This window comes from Daucus carota, chromosome 8 (genome assembly GCF_001625215.2).
Source record: "Daucus carota subsp. sativus chromosome 8, DH1 v3.0, whole genome shotgun sequence".
Taxonomy (NCBI): domain Eukaryota; kingdom Viridiplantae; phylum Streptophyta; class Magnoliopsida; order Apiales; family Apiaceae; genus Daucus; species Daucus carota.
This window is the reverse complement of record NC_030388.2, coordinates 13,371,833-13,387,352: the sequence shown is the minus strand read 5'-3', so window position 1 is coordinate 13,387,352 and position 15,520 is coordinate 13,371,833. Positions and strand designations below refer to the sequence as shown.

The following is a 15,520-nucleotide window of genomic DNA, read 5'->3' as shown; positions in this document are numbered from 1 at the left end:
TTTTTGATTTGGTCTCAAACAATTTTTTTTGGCAATATGCACCCTAAAGTTTGAAAGTGCTTCACTTTGCACCCCTTTGACCACTATCCGTTAGTTGACCGTTAAAGTTAACAGATTTCAGGCACAATTTTATTTTTTTTCATGAGCATTTTGAAATATTTTTTTCATGACTTAGAAAATTGTTTATCATTTTCGTCTGCTAGAATATTATTAGTCCAAATCATCCGAAAATTAATGTGGAAAATGATGTATGCAGATGGATAAAGCCTCTATAGTTGGGGATGATGCCTTATATATTCAAGATTTGCAAAAGCAGGCCAAGAAGTTAAAGGCTGAAATTCTGATACCTTGCTCTCAAAACCTCAAGATGGCGGGAGCCTGAGCTCTGATACCATGTTAAATGACCAATTCTCCTAAAATCTCAAGGTGTTCAGAGGAGGGCTTACAAGGATCATATCATGTTCTAACAGCTATTTAAGCGAACCAAGTCATTTGATCATGATTTCAATACATAAAACCACCTCATCATGAATATTCCGAAAAGGTGAACTACCTGATCCCCGAGGCAGAAAATCCCTCCCAACCCCGCTTTCCAACACATAGAATTTTCCAGAACTCTGTAAAAAAATCGAAAACAAACATGCATAAATTATACATTTGCATGATAATTTTAATAAACACAATATTACAGACATTACAAAAGATGGACCAGGCCACCACCAACAGCAACAGAAGAAAGAGCTTCCCAGAGAGACATTCCTTCTCCACCGTGATCACCCAATACAGTGCAAGCTCTTTGAATTTTACTAACCAGCCCTATCAGGCTTTCCATTCTTGCCATTCTTATAATTTTGGCGATCTGATTAAATTATATTTATATGTGTATATTTCGAAAGATCTCAACATAAATTAGAGCTCAAATTGATAGATAATATTTTTATATAAATTATAAAAATATTATAATTTATATGTGTAGGTATATTTCGAAAGATCTCAACGGAAAATTAGAGCTCAATTAGGCTGCACATTCATGAAAAAAAAAATTCAAAATACTCATGAAAAAAATTAAAATTATTGGGTGCAAAGTGAAAACCTTAAATCTGTTAACTTTAACGGTCAATTAAACGGAGAGTGGTCAAAGGGGGTGCAAAGTGAAGCGCTTTTCAAACTTTAGGGTGCATACTGCCAAAAAAAATTGTTTGAGACCAAATTGAAAAAACGCCTAAACATAAGGGGTGCAAAGCGATAATCACTTTATAATCAATCAATAAAAATAAAAATTATTTTTTAATTTTAATTATATTATAAAGGTTATCTACCCGACTCTGACCCGATCCCCGAACTTTTTATAAAACTTACCCCGATCCCCGCTCCGTCCCCGAAAAATTCCCCGAATTCCCAACCTGAACGGGACGGGGATCGGATCGAGATCGAGCGGGGCGAATGTCCATCCCTAGTTATGTACGAGACTTGATATCTGCTTTGTCGTGGACATGATTAGTAGATACCATTCGAACCTCAAAAAGAAACAGTGACGTGCTGTAAAAACAATACTCAAATAAGACTAAGGAGTATATGTTAATATAAAAGGCGTCATATTTGTTGCCTGTGGGCTATACTGATTAAGATTTCCAAACTGATAAGGATAAAAGGAAGTCCACCCGGGATGTCTTTTACTTTGGGAGGTGGAGCCGTGATATGGAGGAGTGTGAAGCATAAATGTATCATAGACTCAACCATGGAAGTCGAACATGTGGCAGCCTCGGATGCATCTCAGGAGGTTGTATGGTTTCATAACTTCCTGCTGGATGTGGATGTAGTTCCTAATCTTTCACGGCAAATCACAATTTATTGTGATAAGCACTACTAGAAATTTGTCAATAAACATCGGCTAAAAAGCGATGTCTATTAAAAATCCAAGCGATGTCTTCGCGTGCGATGAGAAAAGTAGGTGCATTACACATCGCTTTTTAGCCGATGTCTATAATCAGTTTACACATCGTGTTATATAACAGTCTGATATATTTTTGTTAAATAGATACCTTCACTATAATTTTAGTTCCTCATTCGTATGCCATCTCTATCATTTTAAACTTATCACATATATAATAAAATGATACTTTAACATCCAAACACTTGTGAAACAGATGTATATTATAATCTTTTACATCACGCTTTTATTAGAAGTGATGTGGTACCCTTCTTTTATTAAGAAATGGGTGCCTTCGTTTTTGTTTTACATTAGTTTTTTTATACTCTGATATCTATTATATAGTTTAACATCAGGCATTTTCATGTTAGCTGATATGTGTTCCTTTTGATGATATCGGTCTGTTAGTATCTTTTGAATGAAAATGTCTTATTTGACTATATTCAACATCGTTATTTGATGTTATAACGAATACCAAGAAACCATGGGCTCATAAAGTAACAAAATATATCGAGCGTAAGTATCACCTTATACGATAGTTTGTCAAACGAGGAGATATTGTTGTTACTAATATAGCATCAAAGGACAAACGGTCGGATCCTTTGACGAAGAGCTTACCAACTAAAACTTTCAGGGAGCACATGGAAGTAATATGAGTCAGATATTTGGTCACATAGTATGTGTTTAGATGATATTGGATTGTTTGTAATAAACACTGATATACTCAATTAATAGCTTGAGTATAAGTGGGAGATTGTTAGGGTATACTATATGTTTAAAGTATACTTATTTATTTTCGACCTTTTTGATTATGAATCATTCAAATATTCACATGTTGTTTGATGTTATATATTGTGAACAATATAGTATCAAATGAGATACAAAAGATTAGATTGTTAACTAATTATAAAATATAATAAAGGTTCACGGTATAAGTGATGTTAGGCAAACCATATAAACGACCGAAAATAGTCCATCTCGACTATTAAATAATACTTTCATACTTTGTGTGTATTGAACGATATCAAAATAAAAAAAAAAATCTCTATTATAACAAATAAAAACTAAGATTTTATAATATTGTTATTGCTCGAATTCATAATTCGTACATATTGATCATTGGCACTTGTATTCAATGCACATGCTTTGATTCATATATGATGTAATTTATTGTTAAATATAGGGCAACGACATTGCATTTAGAGCGGGATGTTAACTATAAATGGAAACCGTGTACGAAAATATTTGGGTAATGATGCCTCCTTGAAAGCTCATAAAGATAATTATGTTTTAGTCTTGCAGGCAGATATTTTCTTGCATATTTATAAAGTTGAGTGGATAATCAAAGAGAAAATATATTTTATTGTTAGTAGTTTTACTTTTTTGTTTTTAGTTTTTAACTAATTATGAATTATGAATTATATTATATTTAAAAGGATAATGATCAAGTTTTTGGGTTATAGTACATCATAATTATTTTGGTTTTTAATATTGTTTGAAAAGTTTTGATATCATAAGAGTAAGAGACCTCCATATGTTATGGACTTGTAGTTATAAATGGAGAGTTTTTTAATTTTATTTTTCTTAAGATAAGGATGATTTAGGGATGAGCAAAAAAACATGAACAAACCAAAAAAAAACATAACCAAAATTTTGTATAATAAATTCAACCTATGTTGTCTTATTATAGTAAGCTCCTGGTCCCTGACATTATGTCAGGGAGTCCTTAACCAACATATTAGTTTCTGGCCGTTAGAGCAAGTCCAACAGTACCTTAAATTGATGTCCTAAATCAAAATTTAAGACATTTGAAGCAAATGACTACTCCAACAATGTCCTAGTGGTACCTTAAAATACTAGACCATCTATTAAGTACCTTATTTATGAGGCACCACTATGCATGTCCTAAACATTTTAATCAATAAAAAACTAGTTTCCTTTCTAACTCATTTGGCTGAGCTTATGGCTTATGACTAAACGTGGCTTATGACTTAGGTGACTTATGTGACAAGCTGAGAACTTAAAATATCTGTTTGTGTTGACTTATTAATGACTTGTGAGTTATTTAAAATATAACAATAAAAATAAAAGTGATTTATAAGTAATTTATATCTTTTGAGTTTTTTTATCAAAAAAAAGTTTAAAAAAACATTAATTCACTGAAAAAAATACCTCAAACTAACTTCTGGTTTTAAGTAAGTAAGTTTCTTCAAAAAAAAAAGTAAGTTTCTAGATTATTTCTGACTTTAAGTCGGCTTTTGACTTGTTACACAAACAGACATTTTTGCAGCTTAAAGTTGGAAACAGCTTTAAGCCCTGGTTTAAAGCTGAGACTAACGGGCTCTTCATCTCTCTCATCTCTCCTTCTTATTTCCCTCCAATAATAATCCAAATATATTAATATTTTTATAATAAAGAATAATAATATGTTATTTCTGACTTATAACCAAATCAATATACTTATATAAAGGAGAAACGAGGGGCGTGTAGGTGGCGCCCCTCAGATAAGATAACTTCATTCTATTTTTCTGATTTTCAGGAATTTTTGGATGAAAGATATCAAAAATAAAAACTACCTTTTTTTGTTTCAGATTAATTGATATGGTATATATCTTGACATAAATTAATCTGATTCTATTTCAGATTATTTATAGAATATAATAGCTTGCAAGTATTAATCTGATTCTGTTTCCAATTATTTATGGAATATAGTTGCTTGCAAGTTTTTTAATCTGATTCTGTTTCATATTATTTAATTATGAAAATAGTAACACACAGGTCTTTCTACACTTATAAATACTCAGGTGGTAGGGTTTTGGATCATCTAAACACAACCTACATTATCTCTCAATACCACACTGATATATGTTTGCTGGTTATTCTTTTATAATATTTGTTTTGTTCATCAGACGTATTTGTTGTTGTTTGTAAGCTTACTGTCTGTTTTATTGGGCGATCGATGTATATGGCTAGATGTCATCAATCAGTTCTGTTAAAAAGCCGTATGCTTTTTATATGCACGGAGTGGTGTACATGTCTAAGAAGTAGTGCTTGGAAAAGTTAATGACAATGTTAGTCACGAACATGATTACTTTGCAAAAACAAAAAACACAATCAAAATTAAGATTCGTCGTGCTTTAAATCGTTAATTAAATGTAGAAATTTATTATCATTTTTTCACTCATGAATTATAGTCCAATTTAACAATTTATAATATTAATATTGGTATTGCATCGAGATGTTTATAATATAAAATTTATTTTATTCTACAGATATTAATTTTGAATCATTAATATAATTTTTATAAGTCGCCGTAAATTGATTTTATTTTACGAATATTAATTTTGAATCATTAATATACTTTTTATAGGCCGCTGCAACGCGCGGTTTCTCAACTAGTTTATTACTTATTACACAAGCAGAAATTTTTCGATTCGAAGTCAAAAAAAATCAAGTCACCGAAAAAATATTCTAAATTAATTTTAGGCTTTAAGTCAATTTTTGACTTATTTCTGACTTTAAACCGTTTTTTGCGAAAAAACTTAAAACTCGGAATTTCGGGTTTCGGCCCCAAATAACCAATTTTGGGGTGCTAATGCCTTAAATATCGAAATACCTGATAATTGGCTCTCACTGACCACTAGTGACGCACTTGGTGCAGCGTTTTAGGTTTTTTAACCAAAACGCAACATCGTGTAGCGTTATAGAAAACGCAACTGCAATTAGCGTGTAACGTTTAAATTTTTAATTTAAAATAAAAAACGCTCATTTAATATACCCTCAATCCCACCCTCAATCCTAAACTCTAACCGTCGGCCAATTTAATATACAGTACGAATTAATCATTCTGCAACCCAAACCTAAACCCTAAATGTTAACGATTGTATATTAATTTATTCAGCCGGTTTCTCGGTTTTAGGGCCTTCGGCCCTGCAGCCTCGCATTAATTAGGGTTTAGGCTCGAGGCAGTAGGGCCTACCGGCCCTACACCCTTAATCCTAAACCCTAACCGTCGACCAATTTAATATACAGTACGAATTAATCATTCTAAAACTCAAATATAAACCCTAAAATATTAACGACGGTTAATTTACGTTCCAATTATTATTTATTAGGAGTTATAGAAATTATTTTTAAAAAAGAAACAAAAGAATGTGGCATTGGGCTTGGCCCTTAAAAGTGGTAAACGCTGATGCGTTTAGCGTTCCTCTTTCAAATTACAACCCTACTTTACAAGCGTCTCTATATGTTATTTCAGAGTATTTTTACAAAATTGGTTATTCAGGGCATTAAACCCCAAAATTGTGTTATTTAGGCCCTTTTTTCCATGGGGTTTAACGGCGCTTTTAAAGTGCGACATAACAGCAACCTGAAACCTCAAAAAATCATTAATAATTTTGACACATATTTTTCTCGTTGTGAGTCTCGTTAAGTAAAATTGGGGCTATGGTCAATCATAATGGCCTGCCTTTATTTTATACTTTTTATTTTCCTCTACATCTTGACGATGAGTTTGTAATCAGCTTGTTCAGTTGGTTGTTTATCGAACTGACGTGTGTGCGTATCTTCAATTGAAATTTTATATGAACCCATAACATGCATGACAGGTTATAACGGAGCGCCCTCAACAAATTTCAAACCAGAATTAACAAAGCGATGATGATTCAAATCAGATACAGTTGTACCTGTCTTTGGTTATGTAGCCATACCTGTATTGGTTAATCACAGTCTCGGAGTTCCTCCTGTTACATCTAGTTCTCGTTCACCCCACCAAGTTGAACTTTTCCACAATCAGCAGCAGAAGCTTAAATTGTTCTAGGATGGACAAAAGAAGGAAGCCGAACAGACAACCAATAATATGAAAAATCCTTTTCTGCTTGCTCGAATCAAGAAAATAATGAGAGCTGACAAGGATGTGAGAATGATAGCAGGAGAGACGCCTGTTCTCTTTACCAAAGCTATTGGAATGTTTGCTATGGACATGACTCTGCGCAGCTGGAATCACACGAAGGAGGATAAGAGGAGAATACTCCGATCGAGTGATAAGAGCAGAAACAGCTGTCTTTGATTTTTTGACAGATTGTACCCAAACTCTTGTCAAAACCCACAATTGCTTTGATTCCAGAGACGGGGTTATCTTCAATGACATATGAGTATGTCCGTGATCAGCATTATGAAGTCAATCCTTCCATGCCAACAATGGAAGCTGGTGATCAGCAGTCAGAGGTATATATGCAGTTGCTTCAGCTTAAAACAACGGTTAGGCCATTCAGGGACTGGCGTCAGCAGTTTGCACCACAGAACCAAGAGGCAGGCTTTGTTCCTTGGGCACCACAGCCACAGCAGAATACTTATGACTGTCTTCGTGCTGTCTCATGTGCTCCCTGATGCTGGCTTCTATTCTCTCATGGCACACTCAGCTAAAATTACCCTTGAGGTAATCTGAAGTGGTATGACTATTGTTTTCAAAAAGTTCTTCCTTGTAAGGAGATAACGCTATATATTTATAGGGGAACAAGTACAAGAACTGGTATATTTATAGCTATGGAGTACATAACCAGGGTGCACCACATATTATTTCATGCAAAACGTCCATTGTAATAACTATGATACCAGAGTATAGCGAAATAAGATACAATCAGTTTTGACTATAATGGAATAGACAAGCTTTTAACATCCAATGGCAACAGAGTAACTTGGAGTATAAATATTTGCAATGTCCTTTTCATTTGTTTATTATAATCTGTTAAATTGCATATCCAAAATGGAATAAGGAATAGATATTTAGATATCTTTGTGTTTACCGCAGAAAATCTGCAAAGGCCAGAATCAGCAATAAGGACGGCATAAAGGCGTGCTGCTTTTAGATTGTGTCTTTATGGAAATCCATCCAGGAAGTATATTGTACAGAATTTTGCTTCATAAGCAATGTAAATTCTGCTCACTTCACATGGTGCTTCTTCTGAGAGGTTGCAGAGAACAGAAGCCTTTGCTGAGAAAAAAACATTACCATGCACGATTTCAGAGATCAAAACTATTCACACGAATCAAGAAGAATAGAACACAGAGCAATAACAGTATGTGGGCTACATCCATCATGCTTAACAATATAAACTCTCTGACTGGATATCAGGGAGATACACCCACACAAACCTAAACATGTAGTTATGGCCATCGACAAATAACCAATATTGTTGTTACACACTTACACCAGAAAAAAAGGTTCTAAAATGATCCAAGGGCATCTTGCCTCTTAGCCACAGAGTCAGATACAAAATCAAATGCATAGGCATACAAGAACAATTCTTCTAACTGAACAAAAATAAATACCAGACAAAACCAAAAGGGCTAACAATTCTCTACTGGATGATAATATTCTGAGATGGGACGTGAACAAAGTCTTTCCACACATGTAACCTAATCTAACAGAATGATTTTTGAGGTGGCTCTTCATCAACAAACCATAACACAAATTCAAGAAACGGACTCAAACATATTTGTGAATAAGCATCCTGCCAAGAAAACATTGTGAATAGTACCTTCAAGACTACAAAATTAGCACATGAGAACTGAGATAATGTACTTCAATTGAAATTGGAACAAAAAAATACTAATCAAATCTGATAATGAGCAATCCAAGCACTACTAGGAAATTTTTGTCCAAGAACTGCTAGAATACTCATTAAGGGCAGCCAGTTTGAATTTTTGTCCAAATTTGAATTTTCAAGTCAAAAATTCTAGAAGTTTAATTTCGACAGAATACTGTTGAAACTAAACTCTTGAAAATAAACTGTCGAAAATACATATTTTCGATAGATTGACTAATTTCGACGTCCTTAATTTTGACGCCAAAGATTCCGTCGAACATCGCTAATTTCGATAGGTCTGTCGAAATTAGCTAATTTCGACAGAAATTTTCCGTCAAAATTACATGAGTTCTTCTTATATGGAGTTACATAGTACACCGTTGTAAATCATTAATTTTATTAAAAATTCTATTTATAGAAACATATAAAATGTGATTCTCATATAGAATACTATAACATATATCTATTTCAAGTAATTTAACACTTAAAATTTGAAGAAATAATTTTGGATGATTATTATTCTGTTATAGAATCATGTTGAGATATTGCATAATTTTAGATGATTTTTGGAATAAAAAAATTATATACCTTCATTTTCAATTTAATAATCAAAATTTGTAATTATATTCCATAAAAAATATAATAGATAGATATATTATGTATATATTAATAATGGTGTACGTGCTACGTAACTCCATAAAGAGGGTATGCTATGGAGTGCTACCCATATATATACATAGACACACACACACACACACACATATATATGGTCCTACTCCGATAGAAACTACTAGAATAGAAACTAAATGGAAACCAATGCGATTAAGTAGAATGATGCGGGTTTTGGGACCGGGGATGGACCCCGAGATGAGCCTAGACGGGGTCTAAGTGAGGCCTAATAGGGTCGGGTCGGGGCTTAGTGGGACCATGGTGGGGTCAAGGTTTGGCTCTTTAAGACTGTCTGGAGCCTATCAGGGGCCTGTGAGGAGCCTTGGTGAGGCCCTAGCGGGCCCAGGGTGGATTGAGTGTGGGTGAGGATGGGCCCTAGGTAGGTGATGACGCATAGGGGGTGGGTGATAACATATAGGGGGTGGGTGAGGTCATTTAGGTATAGTTTCTCTTGGTTTCCATTTTAGTTTTTATTTTAGTGGGTTCTATTTGAGCAATTGCCTATATATATATATATATAGAGAGAGAGAGAGAGAGAGTTGGTTTCAATGGAGACCAAAAACTTTGGAGTCCTAAGAGACTATAAGATCTACCGTTAAAGTAATCTGGCAATTAATGGACATGATTAAATATTTTTTGTCCTGCATTTTTAGTAATGTAATATTAATAATTTACACTATTCTTGTCTTGCATTTCTAGTAATGTATGATTAATATTCTTGTCCTGCATTTCTTGTTTTAGTTTTAATTCAAAACTATTTTTATAATTTATATTATTCTTGTCCAGCATTTCTAGTAATGTAATATTAATAATTTGTCTCGCATATTTGTGATATATCTAAGTGTTATTTTGTCTTGCAACAAATTCAATTCGTTGCAGAACAATGACAATGAGTTCAGTGCTAATCATAGCAATGTCCAACTAAATCTTTGTTTTGTATGCAATTATTATTTTTATTTGTTAGATCGGTGATTGAACACCAATATTATAGAATTATTTTTTTATGTTATGCAAGATTTAGAGGTACTGTTTGTTGTTCACCGATTTAGAAGTGCAAGACATTGATAGGGAGAGAAAATGAATGTGCACGACAAATAACATGAGCCCTTGGATGTGTAAGAAATGGATGGCTGTGATTAAGTCTCTCCATCCTCCACAAAATTCAGTCTCCATAGAAACCTCCTTATCCTAAAAACTAAAAACCCATCTCAAATATCATTGAATTCTAAAGCACATATCACTAATACATACACATTCTTCACCATCTTCCCTGCCATCTCCATCTTCACCTCCACCTCCGCCGTTGCCTCCTCCTCCACTGCCTCCTTCACCTTCATCGTTGCCGCCTCCTTTCCTCCGCCTCTTTCACCACCTTTGCCGCCTTTTAATTGCAACCCCAGCTGTCTTTCACGGCTCCGGCGAAGCTACGCCGCCTGAAACCACAGCTTCATCCCGTTCTCTACCTCCTCTGCCATCTCAACTGCCTCTTTTGCTGCCCCGCCTCCTCTGCCGCCTTGTTTTTGCCTCGCCCCATCCCTTCTATGCTCCCGCCATTCTATGTCCACCTCCTCCGCTATCTCCACCGTCGTTATTACTCCTAGAATCGATATCAAGCACAAATCTAAGCCCAGATCTGGAGTTTTCGCTGACTCATGGAGTTTTTCACTAATTTTTGCAACACATATCACTAAATTATAAAGAGGATGTCACTAAATTGTATTGATAATATCACTAACTTGTATTGGTTTCTCGTTTTTATTTTAAAAGTGGTTCTATTTGATCATGAGCCTATATATATATATATATATATATATATATATATATATATATATATATATATATATCATAACAATATTTTAAGGTTGCAATTCTGTTTTTCATGTTTTTAGGAAGCATATTTTAAGAAGGCAATATTACTTCATTATGGATTAACTCAAACAAAAATAAGACAGTAATATGTTTGTGGTGTAAAGGTAAAAGGCCCTGTACTAGAGTAAGTGCACCTTCAGTATTGTGATAGATGCAAGCAATGGTTGTTGATGTATCTTTCCAACTGTCACCCTAAGAAGCAACTTGCATCTTAAAAAAGTTATTCTAATGATAGGCTCTTTACTTGTTCGACACCTTCCATTGTTTAATAATATGATAATTAAATTGATGAATATGAAAAATTGTTGTTGATAGGATCCAGACAATAAATGATTGATAATAGTGTAGATATTAAAATATATATATATATATTATTATATGATGTTCGATCAAAATTTTAAATTATGCACAGATACCAATTAAACTTTTAATATTTCAATTTTAATAACATAAAATAATAACTACTAATACCGAACTCAATTTTTTTCGAAACACGTTAAAATGCATAAAAATGACATAGAAATAGTTGTCAATGAGTAGGTACGGTATATGTCCGTTTGCAACTGTAAATTTCATATATAAAAGGAGAAACATATTTTTATTCTAATTAATTTTAAGTCTGAATTAAGTATCCTGTTATTCATATAGTAGAATATAGTAAACTAAAAATACTAAAATGCTATTATTTCCAAAAATCTCAAATATGAATAAAAATATTTGTTAACATACCACCCTAAATTCAGAATAATGTCATAATAAATACTTCAGAGTTTGTCACATAAAACAAAAATAACAGGATGATGTGAGAGACTTTGTGAGGATACTAAAAACTAGTGTTGTGAAGAGCACAAATCGGTTCCAAGCGGTGGAAGGACCTTCTAGTGCTTAAGCGGGATTTTAAACGGATCAATAAGCGGATTAATAAAATATAATTAAATATTTAGTTATAATATTAATATATTTTAAAATAATATTATGTTGTGGTAAGAATATAAATTTTTAATAAAATATATATTTTTAATTTTCTTAATATAATTATAGTTATATTATAAAAAAAATTAATACTTTAAAATTAAAAAATTAGCAAGTCAACATCATTTTGACCGCTTAATCTGCTTAACGACCTCTTAACAGTCCGCTTAATTTTCAAAAATACTTAATCAGCCCCTAATTACAAAATCGAAGCGTTTTTTACAACACTGCTAAAAACATCGAAGTTATTAGGTGTCGCTCCATTACAAATGGTAGCATGGGCTTGGGTGATCCAATATATATATGAGTAATAATCTATATTTAGACAATTATTATAAAAAGTATGTATTACTCACAAAGTAAGGAGAGGACTGTTGGGGGAAATTTCAGAATTAGAATCTAATTGAAGTTGGGTATTTCAGAATTTGAGTCTGATTTGGCTAAGTTTGAGATGGCTATACATACATAGTCATATTTTCTTTGTGTGTTAAATATGTAGACTTAGGTATAGGCTGAGTATTGTAGGCTTGAGTGTCCTATTTGTATTAATTGTATTATTAATTAGGATTTCGATTAATAATACATGTTGGGATGTGGGTTTTCCATGTTATATATTTTTGTGTGAGTGCTTTGCATTAGAAGTTGAATCTTCTCTTTTATATTTATATTCCTAACAAGTGATACTAGAGCCGAGGTTCGTAATGGATAGGATTGAGAAAAAGTTCGAAATTCAATTGGTATGGCAGAGTATACTATGAAAGATTTGCTGGCGAGAAGCTTACAAAAGTGGGAAGAGATAAACTTACATCTGGTATGATAGTTGTGTCTTGCGCCATAGATCAATCATGATGCTCTTGAAAAGTTGGTTCTCAAGAAAAAAATTCGGACTCGAAATAGAGGAAGATGGAATGAATCATTGCAATTGTTTCAATGGCTTAATTAACCAGGTGATTTATTTGGATGATACCAGTGATGTTCATCTGGAGATCGAGGGGTTCAGAAAGCAAGGATAGAGTGACTCATTATATGGAAGGACACTCGTGGTTGATGCACATGATTTTGTTGATGAATATGTCGTTATAATGAGAACAGTAGTTTAGAGCGACACTCAAAGTTTGTAAGAATAAGAAGGCTAGATTCTTGTTTGAGGGGAGGCATAGGCGGATGGACGTCTGTGTCTCAATGGTGACCGTTGATTCGTTATGGAATTGTATTGGACTGAAGGGGAAGATTAATAGGTTTCAACTCTTTATAATGGCAGCAAGGGCTTGACTGATCCACGATATATATATATGGATGATAATTGTATGTTTAGACAATTATTATAAAAGACATGACTTGGTCATAAAATAACGCGAGCATTGTTGTGTATCAACCCAATATGAATTGAATTTTGATTGAAGTTAGTAATTTCAGAATTGAACTCTAATTGAAGTTAAGTATTTTAGAATTAAAGTCTGACTTGATTAAGTTTGAGATGGCTCTATAAACAAAGCAATATTATGTTTGTTATGTATGCTTAAGATGTAGACTTAAGTATCGCTTGAGAGCGGATGCTTGAGTATTATTAGGCTTGAGTATCCTCATCTGATTAATTGTATTATTAATAACGGTTTTGATGTATAATAGTGGTTGAGACGTTGAATTATCCTTATATTGCATAGATTAATAAACGTAATAAAGTTAATAGAAGTATTATAAACAAGATCGTATTTTTAAAAAGAATATTAAATCCACATAAATGGGATATTTTGATGGTATATATCTTGTGGGTCATGAATTTATTTCTTTAAGAAACGTATATCTTTTCTCTACGGGCAGATATCATCGCTCAAAGATAAAAGGAAAGAAATTAAAGAGACCTTCCACTCGCATATCATTTTCGCAAGCACATCCAAGGCTCATCTCACTAAGATATCTATCCAAAATCAAAATCCAAGGCTCTTATTGCTATCAAAGGTAAGTTGGTCTATATTGTTCAAGATAATGTGCGTACAAAATTTATGGTCAAGAATGAAATGAGAATTGAAACATGCGACAATCAAATATCATATTTGTTAAATTTCGTTTATAGATAAATTACATGTCTCACAATATTTTGATTATCATTTAAATATATTAACTTGATTTTCTATCTCATATCAATTTGTGTATATGCTGTTTAGATCATTTGAATAATACATTGGCTATAATAGTGGACAGTAAAGATATTGAATTACAATAATTGATTTTAAAGTAGTGTGTTTTGATATCTTGTTATAGTTGACAAGCTGATGATGCGTATTTGGTGTTATAACAATCAAATTGATATTTTTTTTAATTTGAAATATTAATCTAATTAATTTTATGAAATTTAATTGAATTTAATTGGATGATTGATTTTATTGAATGTAATATCATGGTGATATTTATTAGATTAAACTTGCCATTAACAATTTGCTTATAATTCTTGTTATTTCTAGCATGATAATAATGATATGAATCTTATAATTTTTACTACTAGTGTGTAATGTGTCGAGTATGATTTTACTAAGTTTTTGGACATGTCATGTGAACTAGAAATTGGGGCTGTTAGTTTTAACGCTTTTATAAATCTTCACTAGAAATTAAAATAAATAACACCCTTACTAAAATCGTTACCTATATAAAAGAAAATATTACTTATATATATATAGTAATATAAATTAATTAAATCTAAAAATTTTGGTAGAAACCTTCAACATCTCACATTAATTAATCTGAGATTGTTTAGACCTTTATGATATTAAATCTCTTTTTTTCTTTTATATACTCAAACACTCTCTTAAGTCAAGAAAAATATGTTCTTAAAAATAAAAATGAATGTTTATATAAATTACTTTATTAATGATTTTGTTTCTGAATTCTCGAGGGATAATTGATATGTGATTAACACAGAATAATAATTTACCATTAGAGATAGGTGTTGGTTCATCTAATTGCCGTCTCACGTTTGTAAATAGTAGTGATTTATCCATTCCTTCGATTATAATCAATGTGCTTGGAGAACTTAGCATATGACCGATCACATGAGTTAACTGAATTAAACAAAAGATTCAGATTTCATCCTACTGATATAATCTTCAAGTAGACCTCTCATGCACATGATTTCATCATCACTATTTGATCTCATATGTTCTTAATATTGAGTCATATGTTCTTCATATTGAGTCATGCTCATATGGATCATATTTGTCACTGCAAAATATCATCTTCGGGATCATGTTGCCAAAGTGGTCTGCAGCCTTGCCAATCATGGCTCTTCCAATCTTCTTCAACTGGTCACATAGAAAAGTTATATCATTCCTACGACCTTAGTCATAATCATCAGTATGGTAATAATCTTCTTTGTGATTCTACCTACCCCCGATGTTTATCCCTAGTCGTCCATGTCCCTTCGACCACCATGTGACCTTGACCTATTTTAAACAGGTGTCTTTTCACATTCATTCATATCTCTATATTGAGATCATCT

The 15,520-nt window shown here is 32.7% G+C and overlaps 2 protein-coding genes across 51 annotated transcripts in view; one reads left to right on the top strand and one right to left on the bottom strand.

Annotated features, from left to right (window-relative positions):
• Nucleotides 1–6,827: 6,827 nt before the first annotated feature.
• LOC108198152 (nuclear transcription factor Y subunit C-3) lies at nt 6,828–7,318 on the top strand. Its single transcript, XM_017365922.1, has 2 exons — nt 6,828–6,969; nt 7,056–7,318. Exons 1-2 carry the CDS (start codon nt 6,828–6,830, stop codon nt 7,316–7,318), a joined length of 405 nt encoding a protein of 134 aa, XP_017221411.1.
• Nucleotides 7,319–7,477: 159 nt separating this feature from the next.
• The window catches only part of LOC108199907 (protein BREAST CANCER SUSCEPTIBILITY 2 homolog A-like), a 36,402-nt gene continuing 28,359 nt past the window's right edge, over nt 7,478–15,520 (bottom strand). For 49 of the 50 annotated variants that reach the window (XR_010286469.1, XR_010286470.1, XM_064083255.1 and 46 more), the window contains one exon: nt 7,478–7,922. The gene's annotated coding sequence lies outside the window, so the exon portion shown is untranslated. Of the gene's footprint in view, nt 7,923–10,366; nt 10,784–15,520 lie in introns of those variants that run through there. The other variant, XM_064083249.1, reaches the window with a different exon arrangement.